The sequence below is a fragment of the Mizuhopecten yessoensis genome, unplaced genomic scaffold (assembly GCF_002113885.1).
Source record: "Mizuhopecten yessoensis strain PY_sf001 unplaced genomic scaffold, ASM211388v2 scaffold11169, whole genome shotgun sequence".
Taxonomy (NCBI): Eukaryota; Metazoa; Mollusca; class Bivalvia; order Pectinida; family Pectinidae; genus Mizuhopecten; species Mizuhopecten yessoensis.
The window spans coordinates 215,948-233,553 of record NW_018408914.1 but is presented as its reverse complement, the minus strand read 5'-3'; the positions used below and the strand labels follow the sequence as shown (position 1 = coordinate 233,553).

The window sequence follows — 17,606 nt, the reverse complement described above, 5'->3', positions numbered from 1 at the left end:
GTACATTGAACGTTTTAGAGTATCCTGTTGAAGTTGAAGTTGAAGTTGAAGTAACGTTGCAGCAAGGTACATGCATGTATCATAACTACTATTACCAGTTATCCATGCTGTATTATAGGGTGTACAGGGGTCGAACTCCCTTAGCCACTAAACAGGTGTGTTTTTGTGAAATAGAAAAGTATAATATACACAAAATCAGGAAATTGACGAACAAATCGGAACTCTTCTTTGTTGGAGACACAACAGAAATCATTGGGTTTTTCTACCTTAAGCATGACATGAAGATGCCTCTGTGTATAAAGATATAAAGATAAAGAACATGAAAATAACTAATTCCAATATTTTGTTACTCTCTTCATGTTTTATATCATTCCATTACCAGCATTATTTTATTGATTATAGCCTATGGCACATGTAACATTTTATACCTATTTTTTTTTATAACAGAAGTGTCTTAGGAGTCTTATCAAATTATCAATATATACTCTATAATTATGTAACTATATAATTATGTAACTATTTTATGAATTGAATTGATTTATTTAGATTTAAGGGACCCCATTGGAATTAAGCCACAATGTGGCTTTGTGGGTCATCCCAGGTTAAGGCCTTAATTAATCTACTACAATCCAGTTTCAACACCTGACTGACTTCTAATCTTATGGCATAAATAACTTATTTAGAAGATCTAATTCTGTGAAAATATATATATATTTATGTCCAATATGCAAAATGTGATAGAAGTGTATTATTTGCCTTTTACCTGAATAAATATTATTATTTTTATTATTAACGGTGCCATTGAGAAGGGACTTGCCTGTGTACATGTGAACTATTTAGTGTAATGCCATCTTCTTTATTTCCATTGGCTGTCTGTGCGCCCACACATGTTCCTTCCGTATTTATTTCAACACACTTATTCCGGAATATGTAAACACCAGATTCACAGCTGAGAGAAAGATGGCTTGCAGAGCCGTTAGTTTACGATTTCTTATTCCAAAATTTGCGTCATGCGTCAATCGGGGAAATTCAGGAACAATTCCAGCTTTAATTAGGAAGACACAACACACCAGAAACTCAGCAAGTCGACACAGATTTTCATCGACAGCAGCAAAACCAAAGAAAGAAACGTGAGTTGATACCGAGTCTCTTGACACTGTCATCACAGTCCAAGTTCATTTAAAGTTAATTTTATGTCGAGCTAATTGACCAGATTGTGGCTTTTATGATCTGTTTATTTGTTAACAGTGAGTAGTATTTTGACTAAGTTTACACTTAATTGAAAAACTTTTCCTTGCCTTAAAACTTCTTCATGAAAACCAAGATTTAATAGGTAACTTAATCAATAGGCCTAATTTTTGACCCGAATAACACTGACCCATTTCCAGTTCTTACTGTGACCCACACATGATCATGTCACATCATAAAAACCATGATAATTTTTACAACTATGTTCATTGTTGGCCAGTTGCGACTGATTGTATTTCCTTTGTATATTGTCAGTCTGTAATCAAGTCCAGTACACTCTGCCGATTGAGCTATATAGCTATAAAGACCTATAGCTATCTACACCTATAAATTATAGCTGTATTGAGCTATATTTTCTCAGTTTTCAATTTTCATTAAATTAAAGCAAAGTCGCATAAACCAATAAGGTTTTTGGTAATGGTGACTACAAAAAGCATACAGTTAGATGTTTATTTTCATTTTTCATAAAAAAAAATCACTTGAAAATAGCTCAAAAGACCTATTTCAGATAGGTCAATAGAGCTATTATAGGTCTTTACAGCTATATAGCTTAATCGGCAGAGTGTACTTACTAGTGGATCTGGTAATTATGGTTTTAGACAACATTTTAATAACATGTAGGAAATAATTCATTTTGAAAACTTGCCAAATAGAACCACAGATTGCGAACGAGAAAAATACTTATGCACTTATTCCGTCTTTGAGTATTGCAGAGTTATCTTCTCTTGGGAGCAGGTATTGATTGTTACGTCACTTGTTTGTGAGAGTAACGTCATCAATTTTTGGGGAAACGACGTCATTTTCTCACACAAACCAATGACGTAACAATCAATACCTGCTCCTAAGAGAAGATAACTCTGCAATACGCAAAGACGGAATAGGCCTATATACAGAAAGGTATTTTAACTTATCCAGAAACAAAACCATGGGTCATTAACTTTAGCCCACGTGCACTAGTATCGACAAACAGCAGCCAATCCTGACAAATTAAAACTGAAGGCTATATCTTCACAGCCATATATTTTTCTGGGTCGCACATGGCTAAGAATGAAGTGTTCTGATTTTTTAAATCTAGTTATTTATTTTGGATCAGTAAGAATGTGTGTTTCAAGCCGTGTGTTACCTCGAATATAGAGAATATATATGGCAACTTATTAGAACTTTGTTTGCATAAATAATGAAAATTCAAAAGGCTTTAGGATGAAAATTAATTAAAAAAGTGACAAAAAAATATATAAATCTACAGATTTACATGTGCTTAATAATATGATTCTGATACAACAAGCATTCTAAAAATTTAGAAGGATGTATCTATGCTTGTGTTTGTTGTTAAGTTGGATTTTCACCTACCGGTAATCTAGATCAGAAAGGACAACTGCTTTTTTTAAGCTTCCTGCATTTTTGTTTATATGAGTATGGCTTGTAGAATCTCCTGGTCCAATTATATATATATAATTAGCAGGTGGTTGAATTAATTGCCCTTCCCAAAAAAGTGGACTTGAGCAAGGCTACTACATCAAATACCTTCAGCCACCTTTACAATGTATGTGCAAGAATCCTGGAACACAAGATTACCAAACACACAAGAATATTGTACACACAATATTACCAAGTTTACAAGTTTATTGTTTTCCCTCAGAAACATTAAAATATATAACATGAGGTATCAGAGTATAATAATACACATGTGGTGACAAAATGGATGGCAAGTTCACAAAACAGTACCTAATCATGATACATATTACAACAGTTTGTTCTTTTTTTCCAACAAAAGACAAATTCCATTTAATACTGTCGTGTTACAAAATGACAACAGACCACTCATTTTAATTTGACAGATTTTTTCTATAATACAGAGGAATATATTTCTCTAAACTCTACAATTATTAAATTTGTGCATTTGAATGAATAATGAAATTCGTTGCCTAGCTCTTTTTTACATTAAGTGCATTTTCAGTCTTGTTTTTGAATATTATGCCACCTACCCGTTTCAATGGGAAATTTGAGAACATCTAAATTTGCATAGATATTGGCCTGGTTTTTTCAGAAAGGCTCGTCAAATAAGGCTCACAAGAATACTGTACACACAAGATTACTAGACACACAAGTCTGAGAAAACCAGACACACAAAAATACTGTACACACAAGAATACTGTACATACAAGATTACTAGACACACAAGTCTGAGGATACCAGACACATAAAAATACTGTACACACAAGATTACTAGACACCCAAGTCTGAGAATACCAGACACACAAGTCTGAGAATACATGTACATGACACACAGAAATACTGTACACACAAGAATACTGTACACACAAGATTACTAGACACACAAGTCTGAGAATACCAGACACACAAAAATACTGTACACACAAGAATACTGTACACACAAGATTACCTGCAGACATATACAAGAATACTGTACACACAAGATTATCTGCAGACATACAAGAATACTGTACACACAAGATAACATGAACTGTCTGTATGCATACATACTATGTATTTGTGATACAGGATACAGGTGTACTTTATGGACAGGGATGGTGATGAGATAGAAGCCACAGTTGAAGTTGGTGAAACTTTTCTTACAGCCGCCATTAACAACGATGTGGAGTTGGAAGGTACACATTTAGATAATTGGATACATTGTTTAATACAGGAACTGTTGATACCAGTTTCCCATCCACATACAACATGAACAGGTATTGACAACAAATTTGAATTTTATTTTCAGAATAACAGTACATTTTGTCCAAAGTGATGGGTCTAAGTTCTCGACGACAGCTGCTGTGGGAGAAAACCTTCTGGATATTATTATCGACAATGATATAGATATAGACGGATTTGGTTAGTTTCTATATCTTTATTTATCTATTTGAATTCCCAGCTAAAGTTATTTCTTACATTACTGGTAAGTTAACTGAAGGACATTTGCACTAACCTGGCAAACGTTGATGTCTGAAATACACTAGATACATATGTGTGTTACATGTTAAATTATTCATAATTATAAATTGATCATGTTTATGAAATTATCATGTTATAGTCAAATGTCACTCAGTTGAAGTCTTGAACAATGACCTAGCTTTGAAATTAACAGGTTATTAGCTATTTATTAAAATTGAAATACATGTCTTACCGTACTAATATCTGTCATGGGACCAAATTTAGAACATGTAGATGTTCAAATCTATTCAAGCATTTTTTTTTTATTTCAACTGGGAAATATTTGTATACATATCAATTTTCATAGTTGTTTTAGATATATGTATATATTATATAGGTGTTGAAATGTCATTTATCTGTCATTTGTAAGTGGAAGGGTTACTGTACATTAACATGTGTCCACTACAAAGCACATGTAGACAGGTTGGGAACTGGCACAACGTTCTGAGCCTGTCTGGTATCAGTGAGATACCTTTTTATGTTATGGATGATAGATGGATGGATGGTAGCACGTTATACAAAACACAGGATTCAGTCTGTTTTGTGAAATACATTCAAAACAAAAACTGTTCACCTGAAATTGGACTATAATGAAAAATAGATATAAAAAATTATAAAACATGAAAGTGCAGGTTAACGTTAAGTGCAATATCGCAAATGTTATAGAAATTCTTTGAAAGTCAACACAGTTCTCCACCTTGTTCCTTCTAGTAGCAAATTATAGACATCTGATATAACTTGATTATTATTTGATATGGAGAAATGTTTGTATGCATTATCCATGAAAGTAAGTAGAAGTTCAGTCTACACCTACAGTTGGTTAACAGTAAACATTAATTTGGTCTTAGAGTATTTTCTGATACTAGAGTTTCTTATCATACAATGGATTATGTGCCCCTCCCAAACTGCTAAGAGTTTGAATAGTTTATAGAGGGTTGTACTAAACTAACTTTAGCTGAAATCACCTGTAAGGAACCCCAAAACATTTACTTGCTACACTTACACAATTAACCCCCGATAAACAGGAAGATGATCATAGTTATATTTGTACTTTTACAATAATCTCTCTTATGTTTAATAATAAATATTTACGTATGCATAACGGTATATCAGTGGTGTGGGCCATATACACAAGTGACCCAACATCTGGGGTCACTTTCACCATAAGACCTTAGTTGTTGTGAAAGACATGACAGTCAATCAATCGAGAACCCTTATATACAGTTTATAATGTCATCTATGTCAGCAAACTTGTATATAAAATGGTGTTACCAGATATCTAACTATGGGGATTGGGGGTCCAAATAACATTGAGTGGGGAGAGGGCTATAGACAAGAAAACACCATTGTGGATTTTATTCTAGATACAGATGTCTTTTGAATAGTGTACATTAATATATGAACTACAATCAGGGTTGTCATAGAATTTGGTGACCGGTTACTCGAAATATCTTCCGACCGGTTATATGTCAATTAGCTAATCAACCCAAAAAACCAAATATGTTGAATGTTAAAAGGGCTGGTCGGGGAAAAAATGTCATATTTGCTAAAATGGCATAAACATGTTTAAAATACCTTCTTATCAAATATGCTGATTCAAATTTTGCTGAAATTCACTCCCTAAGAATAAATTTTTTAATTATATTAAAGAAATCCTAAATCGTCACCTGACAGTCTAAAACTCTCAATTGACCCAGATCAGTGATGTAATTTTACCGCATGCGCGTCATCAAAACGGCCAAATGTTAACATTGCGGCGAAAGAAATAGATGCATGCAAAAGTCATGACAGGCACTAGGTATCAATACCGTTATTAGCTCACCTGGTCCAAAGGACCAAGGTGAGCTTATGCAATACAATGGCATCCGTCCGTCAACAATTTCTTTAAACGACTTCTTCTTCTTAACCACTGATTGGAATTTAACTAAATTTGACTGGAAGCATCCTTAGGTGGTGGGGATTCAAAATTGTGGGGCTGAGGGGCGGGGCAAAAAGGGGGCAATTTGGCCAGTCCCTGGGCTATAACTTTAAAACGGTTGAGATCCCCACCCCAAAACTATATATACAAATGCTGGGCATATAGAGACGAATGCAGTCATGATATTAGAATAGACCCTGGGGTCTGACCGAACCCCTAGGGACCTAGTTTCTTAGTCACAGCTTGGAAACAGTTGAGATCACCACCCTATAACCATATATACAATTGTTGAGTATAAAGAGATGAATGCACATATGCTTCCAGGATGGCCTTAGGGACTACCCCGCGCTTGGATACTTAACCCCTGGGTCATAAATTCGAAATGGTTAAGATCCCCACCCCAAAACTATATATACAATTGTTGCATGGCATAAAGAGACTAATGCAGTCATGATATGAGAATTGACCCCAGGGTCTGCCCCACCCTTGCAGACTTAACCCCTGGGTCATAACTTTGAAAGGGTTGAGATTCCCACCCTATAACCATATATACAATTGCTGGCAAAAAGAGACAAATGCAGTCATGATATTTGAATTGATCCTGGGGTCACCAAAACCCTAGGGACCTAGTTTCTGAGTCACAGCTTGGAAACAGTTGAGATCCCCACCCCATAACCATACATAAAATTGCTAGGCATGAAAAATCTAATACAGATATATGCTATAAGGATTGGCCTTGGGGTTTGGCATATTCCCTTGGATATCATTTGTAGAATATTTTGCCATGATTGCTTAGATATCCAGGTGAGCGATACAGGCCCTCTGGGCCTCTTGTATATAACAACAACATATATATAGGTAGGGTTACTACACTTGCATCATAAATGTCCCTTGAAAACAATTATTTAGGTAAAGTATTGCTGTCTTGTCCGATAGTTGAGTCCAGCATGGCTGATAGACAGCATGCTATTGTTGTTATCTTCACTGCCTCACTTACGAAACAACCACGTGACATATATAAATAGATCTGCGCTAAATTTACGCGGGGCTTCCCCGAGATTTCAGTGGTCAAAACTGGTCATTGTAAGCAGAACTCTACCATCATATTGCCGTGGTTTAACTTTTGGAAGGCCAGAGAACGCATTTAGACCCATTTATTTTGTATTTTTTCCCCCCGACCAGCCCCTTTAAGCAAATGTCCTGCTCAAAAGGCATTACATATATAATTAGCAGAACACTTAACTCATGTATTTCAAGTTCTCAACAATTCAGTGCAGAAAATACATGTAACCTTAATAAATAAAAAAATATGGGTAAAAAAGGTTAGAATAAAACAGGCTAGAATAAAAGTTGCATTGTATTTCTACTCGATATCATATGTGGTAATATTGTTATTGAGAAACATAATTTGACGGGCAAATTAATCCATAGATGATTGCACCTCTTTATATGTTTCACTGATCATGAAATATTATTCAGTTGTGAACTATTGAGATAATTTAACGTCTAGCCCTTAAAAGTTGTGAACTATTGAGATAATTTATTGTCTAGCCCTTAAAAGTTGTGAACTATTGAGATAATTTAATGTCTAGCGCTTAAAAGTTGTGAACTATTGAGATAATTTAACGTCTAGCCCTTAAAAGTTGTGAACTATTGAGATAATTTAACGTCTAGCCTTTAAAAGCGAGTTTTACCGGTCGGCAAAGTTAACATTTCATAAATTTGCATTCTGACTCGCTTTTAAAATCTGTTCAGGCTTTTTATGGTGCTGTCGGCATCTTTTTGTCAATCTTTATATCATTACTATTACAGTATTGAGTACAAGAAACACAGCTAACTGGTCAGTCTAGATATGAAAACTGTTTTATAACTTGATATTGGTCTCATTGATCGACAATTTGTTGGTATAATCCTGGTAAACAAGAGGCACCCTGTGGGGTAAATAAATGTCTGACTTTTCAGTTATTGATTTTAGTAACCGGTTCATGGTTTTCCTACCGAGTTTCCGGTTAACAGGCTAAATGTTGACATCCCTAAATACAGTTTCAATCGTAGATATCTTTCTGATAGCTCACCCAGGAAATCCTAACTTGTGCTACTGAACCAAATTTTTAAGCCTCTTGATGTGGGTTGTTTTGTTGTAAAAAGACATTAAAAGAGTTGTAAGCTTCAAACAATCAGATTATAAAACATGTAGGTGCATGGTGAGTGGTGACCAGTATTTACGTCACATCAAACACACCAATATGAATGATCATTTACTCCTTTCTGAACTGCTTAAAAATGTCCAACAGTCCTGATTACATTGATTGTACGTACAGTTTTTTTCTGTACGATGTGGACAGATATGTTACTAGGAACTAACTGTTTACCGTCTGGCTGCAGGTGCCTGTGAGGGAACCCTAGCCTGCTCCACCTGCCACCTAATCTTCAAACAAGAGGATTATGACAAGATACCAGATAAACCTACAGATGAAGAGCTTGATATGCTGGACTTAGCGTATGGTTTATCGAGCACGTAAGTATATCGCTGATTTAAATTTCATAGAAATAGTAAAAAAGGAGTGTTAAGATGGTGGAGACATAATATTTTTAGTAAAAAAAAGGAAAAACAATTGTGTCAAGGAAGAAGGAAGTAACTTAAAGAAAGTTGTGTAAATTGTCCTAAGAAAACATTTTGTGTGTATTGATCATGATCAATACAGAAAAACAGACATATAATGCCACTATTTATCCAGAGAAATTTGGGCAGTATATTGAGTAAGATGTATGAAGGAATTGTTGAGAAACAAGAAAAAGGCATTAGATGAGGTGGCAAATGAAACGAGGGGCATCATATTGTGGTTTCACTGTGTTTTTTCACATGTACTCTAAATCTTAAAAATACCACTATATAACGTAAGATACAATGATAATTTAATTCTTTTTGAAACAAGCATTTCTATTGGTTTATTTTATAAAAAAACTGACAAAAGAACTTCATGGTTTATTCAGAGAACACTCTTTTTTATATTATGGCTCAATAACGAAAAAAACCCATTAAAGTTAATCCTTAAATGATCACTTAATATTTAATGTAATCTCTGACATTGCAATATCCTGTTTTATGTTACTTTTTCCTAATGCCATTTTTTTGCTCTTTATAAGCTTCATAAGTAAACTGTTTTTGTATTTGTTACATTACAATATTACGCATAGGCTGATTTATGAAAAACACACAATTTGTCTAATCATTTCAGCCCAGTATGAAAATTTCCTTGCTTACAGTTCAATACCATAGCTATAGTGATATCATGTTTATCCAATTTCTGTTGTTTCCAGAAAATGTTGAGCACAAATATTTTGAATTTCCAGAAAATATATAGCTAGAACTCTCTTTAAAGTGATTCATTATAACTATTTAAGTAGCCTAGTAAGATTGTTCTCTAATCGCTATATCAGCCATTGTCCTCATTGACCCCTCGAAGCTTTGTCTAAAAAATAATTAGATTATTTTGTATTTGGACAGGTCACGTTTGGGTTGTCAAGTGGTATTGACCAAAGACATGGATGGACTACAAGTACAGGTGCCCACCGCAGTTGTCGACGCTCGAGACCCATCCTAGCGACAAGCTATATGTTTCAACAATTTGTTGAAATTTTTAACACACTTTTGTAAATAAGTTTGATTCCGATTGCATGGTACTGTTGATGAGAACCAGCAGGACTGATATATGTATATATAATGTACTGTTCCTGGAAAAGGTGATGGGAGGGAGTCGTATGAAATCTGAAGAATAACACACAGTTATATCTAACTGTCTAATATTTAGACTTTAGTATGTATAGCTCACGTTACATTTTTTTTAATGGTGATCAACCAAAACCTGGTTTGAAGCTAACTCTCCTGCAAATTTGACAGAAGAAATCTAGAATATTTTTTTTCCACATAGGCTGAATGGTCAATGTAGGGTAAACTTTCCTTTTTCAACAAGTCTAATTTAATTAATTTACATAGTTGTGAATGAAATACATGTAAATCAAACAACAAAAGGACAACAGTCTACTCATTTTCACAGTTGAAATTGTGGGCAGTATAATCCATTTGATACTCAGAACACACAAAAAGTAGCCCAGATTATATAAGATTAGGTGAAAAGTGTTAAAAATTGCATAATTACTTAAGCTTTCGACACCTACCCATATCAGCCCTTGGACCTCAGGCCATTCTAGCTGATATACGAGGCTGGGGTTGATACAGAGTAGGATATGGAAATGGTGATATGATAACCGCTAATTCTCTGACCATAATCAAGTATTCAATGACCAAATCCTGATGTCTGTGACATTACATGATTATTGTACAAATTGGGATGTTGTAATTTAACTGCAGTGAAGTCATAATTGGAAAGTCATAATGTGTTTGTAACAGGAGTATTGACATGCTATTCACGGATTCATGTGATAAAATTGTTGTCACTAGTACAAAATTATGTGATCAATCATTTCATGTGATCGAAATTGATAATTAAAATAGAGAATATTTCAATTCTGGTAAAGATGATTCTAATTCCGAAACAAAGTGTTTGTTATTTGTGTGTATTTTGTGAATGGACTCAACCAAGTTATGTCCCTTGACAAGGGCTTGTATCCTGGGCTGTTTAGTTTCAGCGCTGAAACCAGGTCGGACCATAGTTGTTCGTATATTAAATAAGGTCGGACCTAGTAATCTGATGCTGCTTTCAGGCAAGTCTTGACAAAGCCTTGCGAGGCCTGAATAAACATTAGCAGGTCCGCCAGGATTTATACCCAAAATTGCTACATTTATAAATGGACAAACCGGTTGTTCCGCATAAACGAACAGGCCCCTGGATATGAAACTGATGACAACTTCAGTTGCAGCAACATTTTTTCATTAGTTACAATCAGTATGCTTTAGGATGCAGTTAGTGAATCCGATATAACTGAGTCACCCAATATTTTAGGATTATATGCCAAGTAATTGTATCCGGTTATCCTTTTTCTTTCATTGTTTTTCCTTTAGTGGTCAAGTGCGCCATGAACACTCGACTTAAATTGAATATGAAGTCTTTCTCTATTTAGAACTACCACCAATTGTTTTTCTCAAAAAGTTGCTTCCCTTGGATGTCTGATGTGAATGCCATATACTTATTTTAACTAGTCACAGATACAGGATGGGTTTTTTTCAAATGTTATTCGATTTGTCAATATTTTTCTGGTAAGACTCATATGGTGTTAAAAACAGTTTACTGGTGGATTTTTTCATTCACAATATCAAAAATCAAATCAAGTGGAATAGATTGTAGTCCATTTAAAACCTCAAGAACATATGTAGTGGAAACACTTAATGTAACATTTTGCTAATATCAAGTTTTCCTAAAACACTGTTTTTCTCTATGTACCTGGTAAATTGTATGATTTAGTTTGTTTTATATCATGTCATTTGACAAATTCCTCTTAATATCAGGTTTCCCAACATATCACAGATAATGTATGAGAGGGTGTATTTTACTATATTCACACCTTAGCTTGATTTTATAACAAATAAGTGACTTGTGATTTTAAAAGGAATATCTGTTTTAGTACTTGTTTCTGCAAGTGAGTCTGAAAAAAAACATGTGGTGCTACAAAGTTTACAGCACTGTACTCAATTTAACTTCAAGTGCATACATAAATCTTGTAATAGAGGACTGAAACAATACAATAAACTTTAACTTTGGAGAGAGACTTATTTTGTAAAACTAACTATGGTTGGATTTAAAAACCAGAGTATATACATTTTATAGCAAGTGAATGCTTATTTGTGGTATAAAATGTGATCAATGGTACATGTATAATACTTCTGGTGAAAGAGAGACCTGATTATTCTGTGAGTACTGGTGTACCTGGTTCCTCGTACAGCATTCTGCCTGGTCCCTATCTTTTATACTGTCAGATATCTTCGTTAGTCGTGAAGTAGTCTTGCACCACTGTAATGTCAAGGTGTGCGGAGTGTATTGTATTTAAGTACTCTGGCCTCCACCTCTATATCAAAGGTCAACTATATGTATAACTTCAGGTGAAACATTATCCCGACTATTAATACAGTATGTACACCTGTATCACCAGCAGAAGGTCATATGTATGTTCGCTCCATAGGTGAGACATGCTTTGTTCACAGAAACAAATCTAAATTTAATCAGTTTTAAGTATCTACCTATAACTTGTGATCTTTTGGTGTACACATACTTAACAAACACCTGTACTTCTCATAACTTTGTTCTGACGGTTTTGTCTGATTGATGAAACAGCAAATAGCATCAGCAGTAATGACTGTATCTGGTAGGAAATTCTTTGTGTCGGAGCTCGAGGGGAACTGATATTTCAGATCGAGGCTACATCTCTTATAAGGAAACTGGTCTTTAATGAAGAGTTTAAAGCTAATCAGTCGATCCCTGTGTCTGCTCTAACAAATCTCCACTGAATATTTTAAGATTTAGATGCAAATATAGCAGAAAATATGTTTGAACAAATTATTGAACTGTGATTTACCTGTGCATTTTATTAGGATTACATAATATGTAAAATACAATACATTTACATAATACATGCACAATGTAATATAACATTTCTAAATGGAGTGAAATATATCATGATTTTCAAAATATTTATATTACATTATTCATGGCGTTCTCAATACCAGCATAGATGTAAATTATTTTTCAGTTTACTTAAAGATCATCATATTTTCAATCTATGAAGGAAAATCCCAACACATACATAAGTATAGGAGCAAGCAATATAATAGAATAAAGGGTACAATTATGAAAGGTATATATATGACCACTGATAGAGGTAAACAGATGATGGGCAACAGTGCTCCACAAAATTTCGTTCTGATGTATATTCATTTAACATCCCCTTGAACAGAATTTTATTTGAATGACTCAGAATAATTGATTGTGATTGAGGACAAAACATTTTGTGATTACGTATGTATCCAGGACAAGTGTGGGCTCATGTACAGTGCAATAACACCTGATGTTAACATTACCTGTAATTATTATACATACTTGTCTTCCGCTATTTATTCGGATATACATTATTATTGTATTAGGATATTAAGCTGAAGGTGTACTTTTGTGTAATGCAGATATATGATGTTTCAGTAGGGTTCTGTTTCCTTCTAGTTTCCGTCAGTAGATTTATGTTAATTGGACATGTAGATGCAGATGAGTTATATAGCAGGTAGTTCTGTTTAAATATTGTCGTAGATTGATTTATCATCATTCATATTTATCTTTCAAAATTCAGGGAATGCAATGCTATGAAACTGTACATTTTGACAGATTACAGTATTATTTAATGATAATTATTATTTTAATATTCACTGAATGGTGCACCAAATGAACTAGACATATATACATATATATAAGAGGCTTCACATCAATACAGCTGTGATATCAATAGTCCTCAGTAACTAACATTATGTAAGCTTGGGTATACACTGACAAACTAGGTAGGCATCACATTGTCAGAACATGTGACCTTAATTTTCTGACATCAAGAGTGTTTTATGTGAATTTGACAACTTATTGCCTTTTACTGATTGATCATTACCTAAACATAGCATCCTGTAAATCTTATGTTCAAGTTAGGATTCTACAGTGTACATAATTAGTGTCGAAGACAGGATCTTTATGCAAAATAAAATGTTAATTAATCTTGACGAATCATTCAAGCAAGGTTCAAAATGAAAGAAGGGAAAGGTATCACCAGAATATTATACAGAATATTTAAACATTCAATGTCAATTACATTTCAAATGAGAAATGTGTGTGTGATGATGGACCTATTTGTTGCTGGTTAGATATGTACGAAGGGGAGTAACTCTAGTTAGAAATATCACGTACGGTAGTGAATGATATTATAAGTTATTATAGTAATATTCGCTGTAGCACTTGTGCACTAATTTCTGTACAGCACAAAATATGAGATGTGTATATGTTCCCTAGGAAGGAGTATTGATCTATGATTGTGTAACAGTGTCGACACCTGCCAAAACAAACAAGCGTGTGCTAATTCAAGTATGTATATAATACCTGTATATACATGGTGTTTGCGGTGTGGTGATATGATGAAACAATTACATTAAACATCATGATTTCAATCTCTATTTTTTCGTTTTGTTTACTTTCAGGACGTTTTCTAAAATAAACTTTCTTTAAGTTCCATGAGTTACTGCCAAAAACTGTAAATGTCAATTAGAAACTTTTACCAGCGTAAAAATATCTTTCATCAGCAATATCTGGAGAGAAACCCATGTTTTCTGAGAGTGAAAATATAATGGGGCCTGACCCTTGACCTCTGATCACATGACTGTCGCTGTTATAGCTGAGTTACCTGATCTACAGGTGTAGTTCTCCAGTCTAGTTCCTGATCACAATATGGTCACTCTAACAACTGATCTACAGGTGTAGTTCTCCGGTCTAGTTCCTGATCACAATATGGTCACTCTAACAACTGATCTACAGGTGTAGTTCTCCGGTCTAGTTCCTGATCACAATATGGTCACTCTAACAACTGATCTACAGGTGTAGTTCTCCGGTCTAGTTCCTGATCACAATATGGTCACTCTAACAACTGATCTACAGGTGTAGTTCTCCGGTCTAGTTCCTGATCACAATATGGTCACTCTAACAACTGATCTACAGGTGTAGTTCTCCGGTCTAGTTCCTGATCACAATATGGTCACTCTAACAACTGATCTACAGGTGTAGTTCTCCGGTCTAGTTCCTGATCACAATATGGTCACTCTAACAACTGATCTACAGGTGTAGTTCTCCGGTCTAGTTCCTGATCACAATATGGTCACTCTAACAACTGATCTACAGGTGTAGTTCTCCGGTCTAGTTCCTGATCACAATATGGTCACTCTAACAACTGATCTACAGGTGTAGTTCTCCGGTCTAGTTCCTGATCACAATATGGTCACTCTAACAACTGATCTACAGGTGTAGTTCTCCGGTCTAGTTCCTGATCACAATATGGTCACTCTAACAACTGATCTACAGGTGTAGTTCTCCGGTCTAGTTCCTGATCACAATATGGTCACTCTAACAACTGATCTACAGGTGTAGTTCTCCGGTCTAGTTCCTGATCACAATATGGTCACTCTAACAACTGATCTACAGGTGTAGTTCTCCGGTCTAGTTCCTGATCACAATATGGTCACTCTAACAACTGATCTACAGGTGTAGTTCTCCGGTCTAGTTCCTGATCACAATATGGTCACTCTAACAACTGATCTACAGGTGTAGTTCTCCGGTCTAGTTCCTGATCACAATATGGTCACTCTAACAACTGATCTACAGGTGTAGTTCTCCGGTCTAGTTCCTGATCACAATATGGTCACTCTAACAACTGATCTACAGGTGTAGTTCTCCGGTCTAGTTCCTGATCACAATATGGTCACTCTAACAACTGATCTACAGGTGTAGTTCTCCGGTCTAGTTCCTGATCACAATATGGTCACTCTAACAACTGATCTACAGGTGTAGTTCTCCGGTCTAGTTCCTGATCACAATATGGTCACTCTAACAACTGATCTACAGGTGTAGTTCTCCGGTCTAGTTCCTGATCACAATATGGTCACTCTAACAACTGATCTACAGGTGTAGTTCTCCGGTCTAGTTCCTGATCACAATATGGTCACTCTAACAACTGATCTACAGGTGTAGTTCTCCGGTCTAGTTCCTGATCACAATATGGTCACTCTAACAACTGATCTACAGGTGTAGTTCTCCGGTCTAGTTCCTGATCACAATATGGTCACTCTAACAACTGATCTACAGGTGTAGTTCTCCGGTCTAGTTCCTGATCACAATATGGTCACTCTAACAACTGATCTACAGGTGTAGTTCTCCGGTCTAGTTCCTGATCACAATATGGTCACTCTAACAACTGATCTACAGGTGTAGTTCTCCGGTCTAGTTCCTGATCACAATATGGTCACTCTAACAACTGATCTACAGGTGTAGTTCTCCGGTCTAGTTCCTGATCACAATATGGTCACTCTAACAACTGATCTACAGGTGTAGTTCTCCGGTCTAGTTCCTGATCACAATATGGTCACTCTAACAACTGATCTACAGGTGTAGTTCTCCGGTCTAGTTCCTGATCACAATATGGTCACTCTAACAACTGATCTACAGGTGTAGTTCTCCGGTCTAGTTCCTGATCACAATATGGTCACTCTAACAACTGATCTACAGGTGTAGTTCTCCGGTCTAGTTCCTGATCACAATATGGTCACTCTAACAACTGATCTACAGGTGTAGTTCTCCGGTCTAGTTCCTGATCACAATATGGTCACTCTAACAACTGATCTACAGGTGTAGTTCTCCGGTCTAGTTCCTGATCACAATATGGTCACTCTAACAACTGATCTACAGGTGTAGTTCTCCGGTCTAGTTCCTGATCACAATATGGTCACTCTAACAACTGATCTACAGGTGTAGTTCTCCGGTCTAGTTCCTGATCACAATATGGTCACTCTAACAACTGATCTACAGGTGTAGTTCTCCGGTCTAGTTCCTGATCACAATATGGTCACTCTAACAACTGATCTACAGGTGTAGTTCTCCGGTCTAGTTCCTGATCACAATATGGTCACTCTAACAACTGATCTACAGGTGTAGTTCTCCGGTCTAGTTCCTGATCACAATATGGTCACTCTAACAACTGATCTACAGGTGTAGTTCTCCGGTCTAGTTCCTGATCACAATATGGTCACTCTAACAACTGATCTACAGGTGTAGTTCTCCGGTCTAGTTCCTGATCACAATATGGTCACTCTAACAACTGATCTACAGGTGTAGTTCTCCGGTCTAGTTCCTGATCACAATATGGTCACTCTAACAACTGATCTACAGGTGTAGTTCTCCGGTCTAGTTCCTGATCACAATATGGTCACTCTAACAACTGATCTACAGGTGTAGTTCTCCGGTCTAGTTCCTGATCACAATATGGTCACTCTAACAACTGATCTACAGGTGTAGTTCTCCGGTCTAGTTCCTGATCACAATATGGTCACTCTAACAACTGATCTACAGGTGTAGTTCTCCGGTCTAGTTCCTGATCACAATATGGTCACTCTAACAACTGATCTACAGGTGTAGTTCTCCGGTCTAGTTCCTGATCACAATATGGTCACTCTAACAACTGATCTACAGGTGTAGTTCTCCGGTCTAGTTCCTGATCACAATATGGTCACTCTAACAACTGATCTACAGGTGTAGTTCTCCGGTCTAGTTCCTGATCACAATATGGTCACTCTAACAACTGATCTACAGGTGTAGTTCTCCGGTCTAGTTCCTGATCACAATATGGTCACTCTAACAACTGATCTACAGGTGTAGTTCTCCGGTCTAGTTCCTGATCACAATATGGTCACTCTAACAACTGATCTACAGGTGTAGTTCTCCGGTCTAGTTCCTGATCACAA

General features: G+C 35.8%; 1 protein-coding gene across 2 annotated transcripts; it reads left to right on the top strand.

Moving 5' to 3' along the window:
* The first annotated feature begins 924 nt into the window (after nucleotides 1–924).
* Nucleotides 925–14,272, top strand: LOC110467288 (adrenodoxin-like). 2 transcript variants are annotated; one of them, XM_021524353.1, is made up of 4 exons: nucleotides 925–1,130; nucleotides 3,992–4,104; nucleotides 8,507–8,639; nucleotides 9,630–14,272. In XM_021524353.1, exons 1-4 carry the CDS (start codon nucleotides 961–963, stop codon nucleotides 9,724–9,726), a joined length of 513 nt encoding a protein of 170 aa, XP_021380028.1. In that variant the 5' UTR covers nucleotides 925–960; the 3' UTR covers nucleotides 9,727–14,272. The 2 variants fall into 2 exon arrangements, with proteins under 2 accessions (XP_021380028.1, XP_021380029.1); XM_021524354.1 differs by lacking the exon at nucleotides 3,992–4,104 and adding an exon at nucleotides 3,772–3,878.
* Nucleotides 14,273–17,606: the final 3,334 nt, after the last annotated feature.